General features: G+C 34.9%; 1 protein-coding gene across 2 annotated transcripts in view; it reads right to left on the minus strand.

Moving 5' to 3' along the window:
* Positions 1-10408: 10408 nt before the first annotated feature.
* The window catches only part of KBTBD3 (kelch repeat and BTB domain containing 3), a 48238-nt gene continuing 40777 nt past the window's right edge, over positions 10409-17869 (minus strand). For both annotated transcript variants that reach the window (XM_082626488.1, XM_082626489.1), the window contains 2 exons: positions 16059-16303; positions 10409-12133 (listed from right to left, as the gene is read on the minus strand). In XM_082626488.1, the coding sequence (XP_082482614.1) occupies positions 10531-12133; positions 16059-16291 (1836 nt within the window). In that variant the 5' untranslated portion in view covers positions 16292-16303 and the 3' untranslated portion in view covers positions 10409-10530. The remainder of the gene's footprint in view (positions 12134-16058; positions 16304-17869) is intronic.

Below are 17869 nucleotides of genomic sequence, written 5' to 3' on the forward strand. Positions count from 1 at the left end.
ACAAAACTTGTAAGTCCAGAACCCTCCTACTTCCCATAAGATATCCTTCTGCCTTTTTTCCCTCACTCAAAGACATAGAGTGTCATTAACTCCCGGCCATATGTAAGTGTAGCCCACTTAAGGCTAGAGATGTTGGCTGAGCAGAACAGGGTCGAGGAATGACTACTTACAGCAGCTGCTGATCTAACTCTTCTTATACAATCACTAGTTTCTATCCTTCAGCCCTCTCCTTACTACTGAGGTCCTGACTGCATTTTATCATCGGTATTCCTGGTCACATGGAATTTATACTACTTGCCTCTGCTTTCGTTTACTCCCCTGATGCTGCATTAATTACATTTGCAAGATCGAGGTGGACTCAAATTATTAATGAGAGGGATCGTTATACATAAGTGGAATTTTTCATGACCGACCATCCTCATTTTGTATTTCTAAATATCAATAAGCTGACCTCTGCACATTTTCTTAAGTCTGTGTTATTTCGGTGAGGGGGAAACTGAATGCTTGGGGAACTGGTGAGAAATGGTAATCTTAATTTAACAGGTGAAAAAATATTAAAATAGTACTCTGCATGATATATGAGAGTTTGTCAACATGACATATTATATAGGGCTGAATACATATACCAGGGTGGGAAATGAATGAGAAAAAAGTTTTTGAATTGTGTTCAAAGATTTATACATTCTTCTACGTTGCAGTTTGTGAAAATAAAACATTGAATCGATTTGAAATTCCTTGTAGACTTCTAAGAGCTCTCACCCATTTTATGACTGCTTTAGGATCTGTAATCTGGTTGTCTGACCCTCTCCTCATGTGTATACAGGAGACCTGAGCTTCATTCTCCATCTGGCATCAGCCACAGGAGCCACTGTTGAACTTGAGAGATGTGGGTCAAGGAGAAAAAGAGAATTCTCATCTGGGCAGAGCAGATGTGGAAGCCAAAGAACTTACTAAGGCACAAGGCCCTGAAAGAGAGTGGAAAACAAAAATGGGGCCAAACTGAAAGTGTTTGTTATCAATAGAGATCAGACAAAACTTAAATCTGGAGGGACTTTCAGAAGCAGCAGAATACTTAGTGAGTCCAAGGAGAATAGGGAACACATTTGATTTTCTTGCTATTGTACCCTCAAGCCTAGTATACTGATGACACACATTAGAAACTCAAGAAATGCTTGTTAAATGAATAAATTAATAAATGAGATACCCATGGTTGAGCCTAAGAGGGAATGGTTAGGGCCAAGTCAAAGCTAAACTGTGTATTAGGCAAAGTTTTACCTTGTCCCATCAATTCCCTCTGCTAAGGTAGATTTGGGTACTTTTCAGGTTTAAAATTTTATCTCTTATTTTAGAATGTAAGGCTGTGGTAGCGTGTTGGAGAGTTAGGGGAAGATGGCTTCTGCTGAAATCAAACAAGAAAAAAGAGAGGAGACAAAAGACATTTATCGAACATCTCCTATTGCCAAGCATGTCACCTGCATTATTTGATCTAATTCTCACAACAACATTTTGTGGGAGGTACAACTATTATCTTAATTTTGCCAATAAAAAACCTGGGGCACAGAATGTTTAAGTAACTTGCTCAGGCTTATACAGCTTTTAAACCACTCTGTGGTGGATCTGAGATATAAACCCAGACCTGCCTGACTTGAGAGCTGGGTTCTCAATCTCTACCCCAGTATGTTTCCAGGCCTGCTTACTGATAAGAATATTTTGCAGTGCTTGTTAAAAATATTAGTCCCTAGGACCCGAATCTATTAGACTTACTAACTGAAAATCCCTACGAGTAAGGTCCTGGATCCGGTATTTTTAACAGACTCCCAGATATGTTTTTTGAAGCAAGTTCAAGCAATACTGCCTGACACATATATTCTTGGGTAGACATCCCATAAAAATAATTATTGGTTAGAGCTTCAATATTTCACTTATCAAGGGAAGAAGTTTAGATGCTTTGAACTACTGAATAATTCTCTTTGTGAAAATTCCTAGAAACAAGAGTGCTCATTAATTTGTGCTTGTAAGAGAAGTGTGAATTGTATTTAAATGGAAGAATATTGTGGTATATTTTACTCCTTCAGGAATAGATACAAGGTGAATACTATTTGTAAAAGAAAAAAATTTACTGATTTGTTGAAAGTTTGTTTAAAAAAGAGCTATAGCTTGAATTCCAATTAATGTTTCATAGCATAAAAGGGTAGTTAATCTCTAAAAGGAAAAAAATTAAGCTAATTGGATTTTTAAATCTGAAAAGGCCACAGAGAAAGGCTTTTCTTCATTGAAAATTTTAAACTAATTTTGCACCATATGTTTTGGTCAAGGTTAGGTAACGGTAAATAACTTCCCATGGAAGATTCACTAATGACTACTAGAGCAAAATCAGTTTAAACAAGCCCTGAACTTGGAAGAAATGCAAAAATATTTATCAGGTCCAGTGATATATAACACTGTAAATACTAGGATGATCTGTTCAATATTTATGCTTAAATTCTACTTTAAGATAGGTCCCACAAATTTCTTAAGTTTTTCATGAATTTTAAGTTTGCTATCTTGGGTTTAGTTTCATTAAGCTTTATAGAAGTCTTTAGAATTGCAAAATTTAATAAGTGCAAAAAATCTTTATCCTGGAAACATGGGTTTTATAAACATAAATAAAAATAATTAAAATAACCTGAAGTTTTGATTAATTAATGTTCATTAGGTAGATTGGTTTAGTGCCACATTGCCTAAAAATTCAATATTTTGTAGTTTCAGAAACCTCAAAACACTTTATAAACATTATTTTGAAACTCCATATTCATAGTGAAAAGAATAATTACTTTTGAGGATTATTATTTTCTCTGAAAAACATACATACAAATCGATTAAAATCTGTGTATTGGCTAAATTGCTACAAATAGTTTTTGACGAAACATATTTGTAACATACTGTAACTGCATAAGAGCCTATAGCACAACATTAACTCTTAGTTACTTAGTGGTTGGAAAGGGGACAAACTGCTAGTGTAAATGGGTTTTGCAACTTATTTTCTGTGAATATGGAGATTAAATTTTGTCATTTAGGGGCTTTTCTCCTGTAGTGGGGAGAAAGGGACAAATTCAGGCAGTTCAGAATTTAGGGAAAGAACTTCAAATGCCAATGCCTTAGACCGAGATTATTAACATTTCTGTTTAATGGACTTGAGAGGAAAGCTTGCAAGTGTTAAAATGTTCATCAAGAGAGGAGACCTCTCCTTTGAGGGGAGCATCCCCAACAACCTGGTAACAGGTAAATTCCCTACAATATCCTTACATTTTATTTTATTTTATTTTATTTATTTTTGCGGTACACGGGTCTCTCACTATTGTGGCTTCTCCCGTTGTGGAGCACAGGCTCCGGACACGCAGGCTCAGTGGCCATGGCTCACGGGCCCAGCCACTCCGCGGCATGTGGGATCTTCCCGGACCGGGGCACGAACCCGTGTCCCCTGCATCGGCAGGCGGACTCTCAACCACTGCCCCACCAGGGAAGCTCCTTTCCTTACATTTTAAATTAACTTTGTTAAAGGCTTCTGTCTAGGGGGATTAAAGAAGGTGATGAGTCAATATTTGATGGCAAAGTAAACTACAGAAATCTGGAAGCACATGGAGAATTGGAAGTCTGGAGCAATAAGGTTGGACAAGGATTTGCTAAGAGAGCCTAAGAAATTCAGAGAAAGTAACTAGCCTTATGCAAGCATGTGGGATAGGGACAGCTGATTTTTTAAGGGTTGGGTTTTCAAAGATGAACTCTGTTTCAACCTGAGCAGTAGTCCAGAAGAGGGCTTGGGCTCCAAGGTTGTTTAGTAAATCACAACTCACTGCATGGGAAAACCAGAAACATGATAGCAAATGGGCCTGTCCAGAAAGAGGAAAAATTATACGAGCTGGAATTAAGAGAGCAAATGTCCAATGTAAACATTTTAAGTCTTTTTATGGTAAGGCTTAGTCTCTCAAAGACTCTGGACCCCTTCACTAGCTTCCCCCGAGCATTTGGACACATGAGGTAGGAAGAAGGCTTATACCCTGGCAGCTGGCTGATTCTTGTGAAGCTGATGTCCAGTGAAGCAGGGTTGGACAGTGCCTGACCCTGTACCTTCAGCTAGCTTCTACTGCTTTCATTTGTGGCTCACGGACATTTAGTCTGTTCTTTGTTAGTTCAGTCAGAACCTCGAGGTGTCTCCCCACCTATGACTCATTTGAGATCTAGCTGTATTCTATTCTTTCAGACCAGGATGTCCACCTTGAAGTCTATGTTACTGGATATGTCATCATGGCTACAGAGTCCCTTCTGACAGTAACCCCCCCACAACCACTACTCTCTCAGGAATTGTGAGACTCATTACAGCTACTCAGAGCATCTGGGGAAGGGGGTGGCAAGAAAATGAAAGCTTTAGCATCCACCTTTTTCTACCTTTTTTATTTCTAATAACAATAAATACAAACAGAATATATATTCTTTTCTGAGATACACATTAATACATTAATAATTATTTTATATAATTGAAATGTTTTACTACATATTACTATGGTTAACATGGACCTGCAAAAATTCTGATTTTATGTCTCATAGCATATGGCAAAAGCCCATATTCTACTAATAGGAAATGAAGTAAATCACTTATGTATGCAACGTAAGTAGCTTTGAACAGTCTCCTCAAGTGGGAAAAAAGTCACTATAGCTATTATGCTCTTGTAGGAGAAATGGGTGCTGCATGTTTACTAATGAAACTTTCAGTCATTGTCTTATCTATTATTGCATTTGAAAGGAAACACAGAATTAAATATTATAATTAAAATTCAGAGAATAATCTCAAGCACTAAAAAATTAAGGAAATAAATTATTTTGAAGTATAATTTCACTTTTCAAGAACCAAATATACATATACTATACAACTATACAACCAACTATACATACATGTTCTCCAAACGAGGGCAATGTACTGTGTAATGCAATTTCATTCTCAAATAAAAAATACTTCATCATTAACTTTTCCATATACTAACAAAAATTAATATACAACATATACTAACAAAAAGTTGTATAAATTACCTAGCCCAGACTTTGAACATGAGCAAGATATCAAATATTACAAAAAGAATTAACACATACATTAGTAGATAACTAAAGTACAATGTGAAGAATTCTTAAATGTAAAATGCTAATGTAAATTAATTTCTTTTGTACATGAAAATAAATTGCAAAATGTACATTTATATCTAACCCATTCAATAACAATATAACTATAATAAATTTTGCTTCATATATTGGCTTCATAGAATGTTAGTTTATTAAATGCCTTATTATATGCAAGCACTGTGCTAATTGCTAGGTCCAGAAATGATAAATATATGTCCCTATTCCTAAGAGTTTCCAATTAAATAAGGAAGTCAGACATGTAAAGAAATATTTACACCACAATGTGATACTCAGAGAATGTACTCTGAGTTATTCCAGCAACCTTGTTATGCTTGGAACCAATAGCATAATTTGTTGAGCTAGTTAGATATGACTGAGAATGTTGTCAAACTTAATGAGATGAATAAAGAAAGCTACCTGACCTATAGAGTTATTTAATTATGGCATTGTTTTATGGAATTATCATGCTCTATCCAACTGAACAATCAACACAGATGAATCTCCAAACTTAGATTGTTACCATAAGGCTGGTTTTTATTCATTCATTGTGAGCAAATTGCCCCTTCATTAACTACCAAGGGTATGACTGCTTTGGTTTCTATTTTTTGTATACTTTTTAGGGTCTCTTTTAGAAGTGTTTTTAAAATTCTGAAAACCATATCCAATGACAAATGATCAAAAGACACTAAAATTTGGCTTTAGAATTCCTCTCTCAGAAAATATGTTTGTGATTATATTGACGGGGGTAGAAGGAGAGAGATACAGCAAGGCTCTAGCCGATATTGGATTTATAAGAGCTAGAGAACTGGTTAAGGGAATGAGATGATTGCATTATCAAGAGATTCTGCAACGCTGGTTATGCTCAACACACCAAAAAAGCAATAGAGCTAGGATAGATTCTCTGAGGCAACTGTACAAGGAGAAGGCATGTAATCCTGGCCATTGTGGCAAGTTTTAAACTGTTAAGCATTTGAACAAGAAGGAAAGTGAGGACTTGGTTTTAGAGGAATGGAAGACATGCTGTTTCCAATACTTGGAGACAGCGACCTAGGACCAGGGATTGAAAGTTATTACAGGGAGGCAGAGTTGCTTTCAATGTTAGGAAGAACTTTCTAATAGAACTGTTCAAAAATGGAGGTAGTGAGCTCTTTTCCCTGAAAGAACTGAATTAGATTTTGAAAAAAAAAATCATCTGTCAAGGGTATTTTAGAATTTAGAGGGGCTTTCTATACAAGGTTGGAAACTGTATTAGATTCTAAGGTTATTTTCAAGTTTGAATATGAATCTATGATTTAGAAAAGTTATCTTTTGATTAGTGTGTAATATCATGCTGTGATTAAATTCCCTATAGATTAAATTTGATTAAGCATCATAGTGCCATCAGATATAATTTATAAACATATATAGATTTTTAAGATGTAAAGATATTCTTTCAAATCACATAATCTTTAATTAGAATCATTACATTTAGCTATATAGCTACATTTGCAGCGAAATAAGAACAATTCAGGAGAAATTTAGGTACTGGTCTTTCAGCTTCTATTCACTATAAAACAAACGTGCACTTATGGTAGATAGAAGGAAAAATCCCTATTAGCAGCTCACTATAAATGTCAGCACCCTTTACAGACTTCTTCCTGAGTGATTAAAAAAAAAAAAAGAACAAGTTTCCTTCAACAAGAATGCTAAAATGATGTAATTTTAAGATTCATGTCTTATTGAAATATTGAGTATGCAGAATCATTGAAATCAAGTTACTCAGAATGCCTAAACGCTAAATAAACTGAAGGAGGAAGAAATTAGTCAAGCGTCAGAAAACTATTAAGATAAAAATGTGTAAATAGAATGTAGAAATCTTTGGTTGTGTACTCCTGTGTAGGAATTTATTTGGGCTAATCATCTATCTGCCATATGCTACAGTCTTTGATAACTAGTCTTATTCTAAATATGGCTTTATAAAGTGGAGTAAAATTGTTTCTTATGTTGAACAGAAATCTCCTTATAAATTTCAGCCTTTGTTTTTAAGTTGCTCTCAAGAGCTGCCCATTGGAAGACATTTTTGAGTCTTACACATTTAATTCTAGACATACGAGTTTCCAAACATTGGATCCAATTAAACTGAGAATGATGATCTAAAAGTACCACCATGTATTCAACAATATGTTTAATCATTACATTTATTGCTTCCAAATCTCAAAAGGTAAACAGATGTCTCCCTCTATACTTGACTCTGATTTTCAAATCATATGCCTTGAGCTAGGTACCCTGTACATGTATTCAATTGCTCTTCTTGATATCTGGGAAAAATAGAATCATGTTTCAGGATGTGGTTGCTCTCAAATAATATTCTAGCTTTCAAGGGTAACATATAATGAATACGGCTGTGATAAAGACCTCTTTCCCTCCCCAAACCAGAGTTGAGTGTTATGGGAATGCAGTAAATTTTGATTAGGCAAATATTCTCCATACTGCTTAGTCTCACAGGCAGTAGATGAACAAAAGGTGCTCCACATTGTAAATCAAGCTTGAAGATCGCTCTAAAAATGTTCATTAACTTTGATCTCGTATAAATGTTGAATTTAATCTTTTTTATATTTAATAGTGACACATACCTACTTTCAATTTTAGAAGACATTACAATATTGGAAATTTTTTGCGTGCATAAGCCAAATGTAGTGGATTCGAACAAATGATAAAGGATTTAGAAATGTTAATTAGAATTTTTCCACAAGAATGAAAGCAATCTGGATAATGAGTATAATTATTTTGTATCTTACACTGCAGCACTGGCTGAAGGATGATAATGAAAGGAAAGCAGACTTTAAAGAAAAAAAAAAAGACTAAAGGAAGAAGTCATAAAGGGATATTTCCTAACCTTACAGACAGGAAAGATGGCTCCTTCTGGGTACTGAGAATAGACTTGAGAGATCACTGAGATTTGCATGTCAGAAATACAGAATGGAGAGCAAGGCCAGAATAATATATGGTTCTTAGTGAAGCCACAGTGATTGGCAAGATCGGAAAGATATCAATAATACCAATTCAGTCACCGACCATGTGTGTATGTGATTCGGTTCCTTGAGGATTTTGAACACCCAGAACCATTTTTCAACAACCATTTGATAGATCAAATGAAACTGTTACCTTTACCAGATGATGCAAAATTAGAGAGAACAAGATCAATTATTAACAGAGCCAAGCCCAGCACAGATTGCTATGGTGTCAAGGAAAAAGAACAGTAAGTAAAGGAAGAGTTTGGGGTTTTATGACTAGACAGACTACTTTTCTTGCAGTTATAACTGATGAAGAGCACTCAGGTACAGATGTAAAGGGATGTCAATAAGTGAAAATGATTAAGAAGTAACCTGCAGCAATTGTAGAAACTAAAGCAGAAAGCCTTGTGCATTAGAAAGTGTATTAAATCAAATGCAGAGGGAGCCACCTAGGCCTTGATAACAAGGATATTTCTAGTAACATCAGAAATCAATGGCCAATGAGAAGAATGGTAGAAATCAAGATAAAATTAATGAAACAAGATCAGGAAGGGATTCTATTTTGCTTTAGTTCTCCCTTTCTGGAAATACTTGTTTATATATGCTTACGTTAACAATTTAGTCCCCACTGTGTTATGGTCTTTCTCAAATAACTTGTTTCCAGAATGCCACGTAACACGTAAAAGAAAGCCTCCATTGAATTTTCTTTTTTTCTTACACACACAATACACACACAGAGGAAAGGGCAGAGCCAACTAAGGTAGGAAGCCACCAATTCTACAGAATACTTTTTATGCAACTGTCATCTGATTACAGACAATCCCCGATTTTGGAATGGCACGCTAATTCAGTCTAATATTCTGTTCTATTTTTAAAAATATATTTGAAACTTATGATTGCAAAAATTTATATGGTAAAATAAAAGGACCTTCATTTAAGTATATTTCCACTTCTAAAGAATATGTACATTTACAACAGATTAACATTTACTACAGTGTGTGGGAAACTACATTTCATTCCACAGAAATATAACCTGCACATTACCTGAGATATGTCAGGTATCTTAAAACCTAAAATACCTATATCTGTAAAACTGATAAAGAAACATATCCTTTTACAAGGCAGAATCATCTTAGCTGAAAACAAGGATGATTAACACTCTTTCATTGTTTGGGTTAAAGATGATTAAACATCTAACAAGACGCAAGTTTCAAATACTACTATCAATACCAAAAGCCTAGTCATATTTTTAAATTTAGAAAATAATTCACTGTGAATAATTTACTGAAGTAGTAAACATACCCAGCACTTTACAGCTGGTATATAACATCACAGAAAACTGATATGGTGCTAATTTAAACGCTGAAATTTCTTAATGTAACTCAAATATGGACATGTAAAAATTTAAGAAATGCCAACAATAGTGGTCCACTTATCTAGAGGTCAGATTTTCTACATCCTCACTTACATTGGAAACTGGCAATGATACAGAAAAAGTATTTTAGGACTACGATCCCAGAAACCAAGAACTTCACTAAATGGGTTACATGTCAAGATAAACTCAGGTCAGGTATAACTTATAACTGATTAATTAAATCAAAAAAGTTAATTTACTGAGCTTGAGCCAGAAAATAAGGTATAATACTGCTAAAAACTGAAACCAACTAACACTGAAAACTAATAGAATCAGCAAATTTTGACATTTCCGTAACTGCCAATGGCACTATGGCATTACAGCACAGTACATTATGCTCTTAACGAAGAGTCGAATCATGAAAAGAGTTAAACCATGTTTAGTGTACAGTTTAGAAGGCTGGGGAAATATACTGCATTTCAGAAAATGTTCTGACTAAAAAATGGTGAAAGAAAAGAAAGGGATTAAAAGCAGCTAACCAGTGATCAGAAAAAATAGGAATTCGACAACTCTTATACCTGTAGTAACAAGATAGGATTCTCGCCTCTAATTTATTTTTCACTTCATATGATACAGAGTGTAAATAAATCATTTTTACCTAAAGAGATTTCTCCCATCTTAACTAAAATTCAGTGAAGTTTGATTTGTTTTTAACTAGTGTTTCATGGATAAAGTACTTTAAAAATCAAAACATCAAAGCCTGAGTTTTATTTACATATGAAAATAGTAATATTCTAGACTCTCCAAGATTAAATTAAATACAATATAATTTTTGGTAAAATTTATATTGTATTTTAAGTTTCTGGGAACTGCTAATTCATATATGGTATACATTCATAGTAATTCTCTCATAGAAGGTGTATTTTATGTTATTAAGCTGTAAAGACCGTTTTACCAATAATTAAGGTTAATAAATTTACTGCAAGTTTCTAAAACTGCAATAGTTTTAGAATGTCTAATCACACACTACTTTTAGAAATGATTAGAAAACCATGGGTCCCTGTATTTATTAAACTGAATCACCTGGCAGTAAAATTCAGTTAAGGCTCTTGGCATTGGTGAAACTTCTTCCCACTCAGACCTGCTGCTGTGGTAGACCTGCACTTCATCTGTGATTTCATCTGGTGCATAATCACCACCTAATATATAAATTTTATCTTCAATTCCAACTGCACCTGCGTTGAAGCCTGCACATTCAAAAGACCCTTCACCCTTCCAAACACAAGTATCTGGACAAAAACTATAAACCTTATAAGTGGAAAGGTCACATATATACAGTGTACAGTTTACTGGGACAGCTTTAATTAGTGTTGCATGGAAAAACTGCCCAAACTCTGCTACTAGTTCAGACCACTGATCAGTTGTAGCATTGTATTTAAAAAAGCAATCAAGTGAGGGGTTAAAAGCATCTGTAATCTCTACCTCTGATCCAAGAACATAAATTACATTTTGGCATGCACTTGCTTCAGGATAGTATATGCCCCTGGGTAATGGGCTAACAGATATCCATTCTTTGGAAAGAGGGTTGTAAGATTCAACATCTAAGAGACTTCTAATGTCCTGGGATCCTCTAGTCTTTCCACCTATGACAAATAATCTGTTGAGAGCCATAACTGATGTATGCATGGTTCTTGGTGTTTTCATAGTTGATGCCAGGAAAAAATCATTTTTGACCGGACAGTAGCACCAGGTTTGATCAGTGGCATCATGATATGACTCTGCAATATGAAGCCGAACTGTTCTACAACACGGCCCTTTGCAACCGCCTGTCAAGAATATTTTCTCCCCATAACTAGACAGACTAGATCCTGGCAAATCAATCAGGTGTGATTGTGGCAGTATCTTCCATGAATCACTTTTAATATTATAGCAAAATGTATATTGATCTTCTCCATTTTCCTCAGTTTTGTGAACAAATATGTATTTTTCAGTTGTGGATGGTCGAGCATCAGGGAAAAGTCCACCAGAACCTTGCACACACTTAATTGCATCTATGATTATGTCAAAACAGTTTGTGCTTTTGAGTAAACACTCTTCATTGAGTAAACAATCTTGAAGTGTCTCCTCAGATAACTGATATAATCTTACTTTTTTAATCAAATAAGGCAGATGCTTTTGCCTTGATTCTAAGTTATGTTTAGTCCAACTAAGGACAACTTGCAGTACAGTTTCTTCTTCAGGAACATTTAATTCATCTGATTCCAGACATTTTTGCAGTACTCCAAAATTCATCTCTAAGAAATCACTGGATTTAAATAATAAAGAAAAGTGATGTTGTACAAAGTATAAAGCATGATCAAACAAACGGGCAGAGCCATAGCTATCTGATATAGATAATAACTGTAAACAATTCACAAGATTAATACTTTTTATTAAAAAGTCACTGCAAGCTTTGGACAGGAAGGAAACTTGAAGAAATGATGACAACTGGAAGAACATTTCCACATTATCATCTGTTATCTTTGTTTTTCCAGTATAGGCATAATCAAGAAATGCTTTTACTGCTTTGGAGGACAAATTAGTAATGGTAACACTTCCACCATCTCTTTCTTTCATGTTTACTTCAAACATAGCCCTGCAAAAATGAAGAACACAGGAGAACAAATAAACAGGAATATTTTATTCCACGATAATTTTCAATATTACCTTAAAGAGGTTTCCTTTACTCTTAGGTTGATGTAAAATACATTTACAAAATACATTTTTAAAGCATCCTAATAAATTAATTTAATATCTATAATAGAGACCATATTATTTATCTGTAAAATATATGTATTACATAACTCCCATATTGCAAAATATATACATTATAGCTGACCCACAGCAATGGATCCAAAGGCTACAAAAAGATTCACATTTTGCACCTGATTTGATGTTCTTATATATTATTCATAAAATTAGGGTAAAATCTCTCTAATGGCTGAATTTATTTACTTATGGGTTAATTTAGTATCAACTCTGCAGGTGATAACTAAAATTACTTAAAATATATAAAAGCTTCTGGGTTTAGGATTTAAAAGTCTTTTTCAAAATAATTTTCAATTTGGCAGCAGTGAAATATGTAAAAGATGGAATACACTGAGATATCAGATGTTTCCAATGACTCTGTCTGTGTGGGGAAATCCACCAAATAAGATAAACTTGAATACATGTCTAAAAACACATTTCATACAGCACTTTAGGAAAAAGGGAATATGATTTTATAAAACTAAACAACAGTGTACCGCACCAAACTAAAAAGGCTAAAAATAAGTTTTTTGTAGAAATAGCCACTGAAAGATGGAGATGGGTCTCCAGATTCGAATAATTAGACCAGCTTGAAATTCCTTCACAATAAATTCTAATTTATCCCCATCTGGTAAAGCTGATAGACTCTAAGGAAATAGGAAATTTTTTGGTTCAGTTTAAGCAAAAATATAAATTATTTGGAAATATTTAGGCAGGAGACTAAGATATATTTTACATTTGGCTTTGGTAAGAACAATATTGTTGTCCATCCTTATATTAATTTCATATCCAGAGTTATTCATTTTTACACTTTAAACAAACCCATTATGATGGTTTTCAGTAGAACTGCAAATAAAGATAAAGAGGAAAGAGCTACAACAAAGAACTAAAGACTGCCAGTTGAACATTCATTAAGACTAAAGATCATCTGATTTTGGTCCTGGTTTAATACTAGTTTGTATTTGTTCCAGTATTGTCCAGGACACCTTTGTGAGTAGTGCCCAGGTGCCCAAGTACTCTGGGGGAAAACCAAACTTCATTATTGAAGTCTACTATAGAGAGTAACTAAAGCTACTACAGCACAAGTGTCCAACTGAAAAATATGAGGAGCCTTCCAAATACAGAATACTCCTTAGGAAAAGGATGCTAACGCCCCTTTCTACAAGGGGTGTTCAATACTTCTTAACACAATAACGAATAAATATAGTTACAAAAATTTATACATGTTACACACTATGCAGGATATTTCAATAATGTATATCAACTTAGAAACATTACCCTGTGGTGATAATTAGATTATTAAGATATCTATAGTCAGTTTAGGGTAATAATAAGAGCATGGCCTCTAGAACAGGACTGCCTGGGTGGGTATCTAGCCTATACCACTTATTAAATGTGTGACCTTGGGGAGGTTAACAACTTGATTGTGCTTCAAATTCTTCATCTGAAAATGGGGATACTAGTAGTACCTATTTCACTGAGCTGTGAGAGAAATAACTAAGTTAATTGATGCAAACTATTATTAATATCATTTTAAGAAAAAAAAGTTTTCTAAAATCGTATGTATTTCTAATTTACCACCAACTTCCACATTTTCTTTGAGAAGACACATGTAATATATTTCTATACTTCATCCTACTCATCTTTAAAGTATCCAGTTAACTTCTATCTCAAATTTACCATGTTATCATAAAGTGGTTATACAATATGTGTGATTCTTTTTGAATCTTGTCTCCAGTGACTTTACATTCAATCATAATTTTCATTTTCCAAAAATATTATAAAGGGCATTTACCATGCACTATGTAATTTTCTATTTTAATTTTATATACCCCAATATTCCTGTGAGTTTATATCCCAATACTCCAGTGAGTTTGATCGTAACACAAAATTATGAATTAGTGGCCTTATCATACAAGAGTGTAAATAATGTAGACTTTCTATCTACATTTGTACATATTTTTATGTGAACTATATACTCATTTAGTAAAATGCTATATATAATAAAGGATCTAGGTCATTATAAAACTGTCATTTGTTTTACTTCAAAACAGATGCGAATTTTGAAAAACATGTTGTTTTAACAGTAATTTTTTTTAAATTGAAAGTAGATCCCTAAAAAGCTAGGAGTAGGCTGAAAAAAGTACTATGGACAAATATTATGTGCAAATACAATTAATTAATAAATAACTTCAACATAAAGAGTAGAGGACTGCCAGTTCAAATGCTTATACGAACTTCTTACTTTGTTAACATGAAAACTTTATGAACAAGTAAGACTGTGTGTTCATACCAAATTATTTCCATTTTTTGGCTAGGTTTGGCAATAATAATAATTGCAGCTAACATTAATTGAATGTAGTGGGCACTGACCTAATCATTAATATACATTATTTCATTCAACACTCATTATGAGTTAGGTCCTATTTTTATTATCTTAATTTTTTACAAATAAGGAAACTGAAGCCTGAAGAGGTTGTGTAACTTACCTAAGGTCACAAGCCTAGTAAGTGGTGGAGCTGGGATTTAGATTTAGGGCATGTGCGTTAAGAGGCCAAGTACTTAACCATTATACTGTACAGCTTCCTCTAGTGAAGAGGTGATATGAAAGATAAGGGAGCAAGAAAGTTACTTGGAAGAAAAAGTGGATTAGAAGAGAGGTGGGAAGAAACTAGCGGAACCTGAGAGTGGGAGCGCATAAGAACAGTTAGGGCCCCAGTAGAGTCTGAAGAAGAATAACTTAGGATACATGAGAGAAGAAATGAAAAGAATACATGAAGACATATAGTCTAGTTAGGCAAAAGGCTAGTAAAAGTTGTAGCCCCCCTTGTCCCCAGTAAACTGTGATGCAGCACTGAGCCACTGCTCCCAAATTCAAAGCAGGAAACCCTACAGAAACAGCTGTTTTGTTAGAGATTTAAACCTTGCTTACTTAGAATAAAAATTGTTTCTAAAACTGAACATAATGAAAAATACTGCAATGAGGATTTGAGTTTATTGCAGTATGACTAGGAGGGCTGAAGGTCAGGATGTCAGCAAGAGAGGTTTGTCTGTCTGATGAATAGGCCTCACAGGTATTACCTTGATACAGTTACCACAGTACTAAGGTCATGACCCTTAACCACTGTTAAGAATCAGAAACCCACTGTCATCACAGTGGATTCTTACAGTGTCATGACTAGGATATTCCTTGTAGGACGATCTACATGCGGAACCAAATTATACTCAGAATTAGAATCAGAACAAGTTGGGTGCTCTCCAGAAATGGTTCTGGAAGTACTTTTTCCTACTGTAGGACTATCTTGGCTAAAGAGAAGAGAAATTCTCTGCATTAGAGTCCCTCTCTCCTGGACAATCCATGGGATATAATACATGACTGAAATGTATTTTCTTCTCAGACTCCTCATTTTCTTTGAACTTGGCTTCCATTTTTGCTCAATCTGTCCTTTCCTCTTTTCCCAAATTATACAGTGCAGGGATCCCCCAAGCAAAACTAACCCCAGATCAAAACAAATTTTTTCCAGAACAATTCAAGGGACTAATGCTCCATAGAACTTCCCAATCCTAGCCTGGGAAGACTTGAGCTTTAAAAAAGGTACTCTTATATTTTCATATTCAAAAATCATTAGTTAATCTAGGTTCTAATTATCTTTTTTTAAGTATTAAAGATTAGTGTTCCATGTTCTGTGGGGGGAAAATTGAGTACAGCCATAAAAAATAACTTAATTAGTGGTATCATAAAATCTGAGGGATAAATAGACAAGGTAAAGTACCTGAAAAAGTCACTGCATGCTGCTAACACACAACGATGACATGGGATTATTTCATCTTTCACGATTATTTTGAAATCATAAAAGACATTTTGTTCTCGAAAATTCTGTAGTATACTTAAGATTTTCTGTCCATGATCTTCTGACACGAGGAAGTTGTTTTTCTTCTCAGATGGAATTCCATTACATGAGCCTTGTTGATTGAAATTATATGAATTATCCATAGCCACTTCCATCTGTTCTTAGAACTGGAATGAAAAAAAAACAAATCACTGATGTAACAGAGTCCTAATGAAATTTTCAGATCCAAAATTTGCCCTCTTAGTGTCAATCACAAGAACAACTGTTCACTAAGAACATTAGTGAACAATTGTTCACTAAGAACAATCATAATAGTAAATCGTGTCCTAAACACTTGTTTTCCTGACATTTAGCAATAAATTCCTTTTAAATTTTTATAAATATTGAGCTCACTGGAATAAAAAGTACATTATTAAGGGATAAAGTTCAAGGTTATATAACTGTGTTAAATAGCACAAATTATAAGTTGTATAAATAACTTATACAGGATCTGAGTACATGACTAGTCTTGTTATATGTAAGAGGTATTGCTTATATAGCAGATATCATTTGAATATTTACCCAACACATCCTTCTCCCTCCCACCCATTTTCTTCTGGCAGCGAAGCAGATGTTAAAATGTTGATATTGAAGCATAGGTATATGTCTTCTGGGATTAGACTTTTAAAAGACAATTCATTGGGGCTTCCCTGGTGGCGCAGTGGTTGAGAGTCCGCCTGCCGATGCAGGAGACGCGGGTTTGTGCCCCGGTCCGGGAAGATCCCACATGCCACGTAGCGGCTGGGCCCGTGAGACATGGCCACTGAGCCTGCTTGTCCAGAGCCTGTGCTCCACAACGGGAGAGGCCACAACAGTGAGAGGCCCACGAACCGAAAAAAAAAAAAAAAAAAAAAGACGATTGAAAAAGATCAGGGTATTAGATTGTATTAACTGGTTATGGCCTTTAGTAAGGAAGTAAAAGGCAAACATTGGTCCAACTTTGCCTATCTGAAAGCAGGAAAGCTTTTTAAATATGAGGTCAGAAATCCAAGATACTTGAAGGCCAGATAACTGTGGCTTTCCCAAACTGCTAATTTAGTTCTAAGCATAAAAGTTTATACCACAAAAAGCAAGAAAGTAGGAAACAGAAAGAAAAGAAGATTGGGATCTAGGGGAGCCAGAAAAATAGGAAACCTTGATTCCTTAGCATACTTCTGTTCTGGTTATTTATTGCCTTGCAAATCACCCCAAAGCTGAGTGGCTTAAGACGACAATTTATCTCTCATGGTTCTGCAGGTTTAGATGGAACTTCTTGCTTGTGGGTTTTCATATGGTTAGAGTCAGGTGGCAGCTCTGGCTGAAGTCACCTGAAGGCCTGATTGGGTTAGAGGTCCAATACAGTTTCTTCATTCACATTTCCTTCAAATGGGATGGACGGCTAGAACAGACAGGGCTTTCTCTCCCTCTCTTGATATACTCTCTCCATGTGACTAGCTTAATACTTCCTCATAGCATGGCAGTCTCGGGGTAGTTGCACTTCTTACATGGTGGCTGTGTTCTCCCAGAGGAGGTGTTTCAAGCCCAGGTGGAAGCCAGAACTGGAGAAGTAGTCTGAATGGTCCTATAGCATCAGTCAAAGCTTCATTCTAGGACTGAGACAATCTACTACTGTGTTGTCCAAAACAGTAACTGTGAGCCATGTATACCTATTTACATTTAAATTACTTAAAATTCAATAAAAATTTAGTTCCTTG

This window comes from Mesoplodon mirus (genome assembly GCF_964341445.2).
Source record: "Mesoplodon mirus genome assembly, chromosome: 7".
NCBI lineage: Eukaryota > Metazoa > Chordata > Mammalia > Artiodactyla > Ziphiidae > Mesoplodon > Mesoplodon mirus.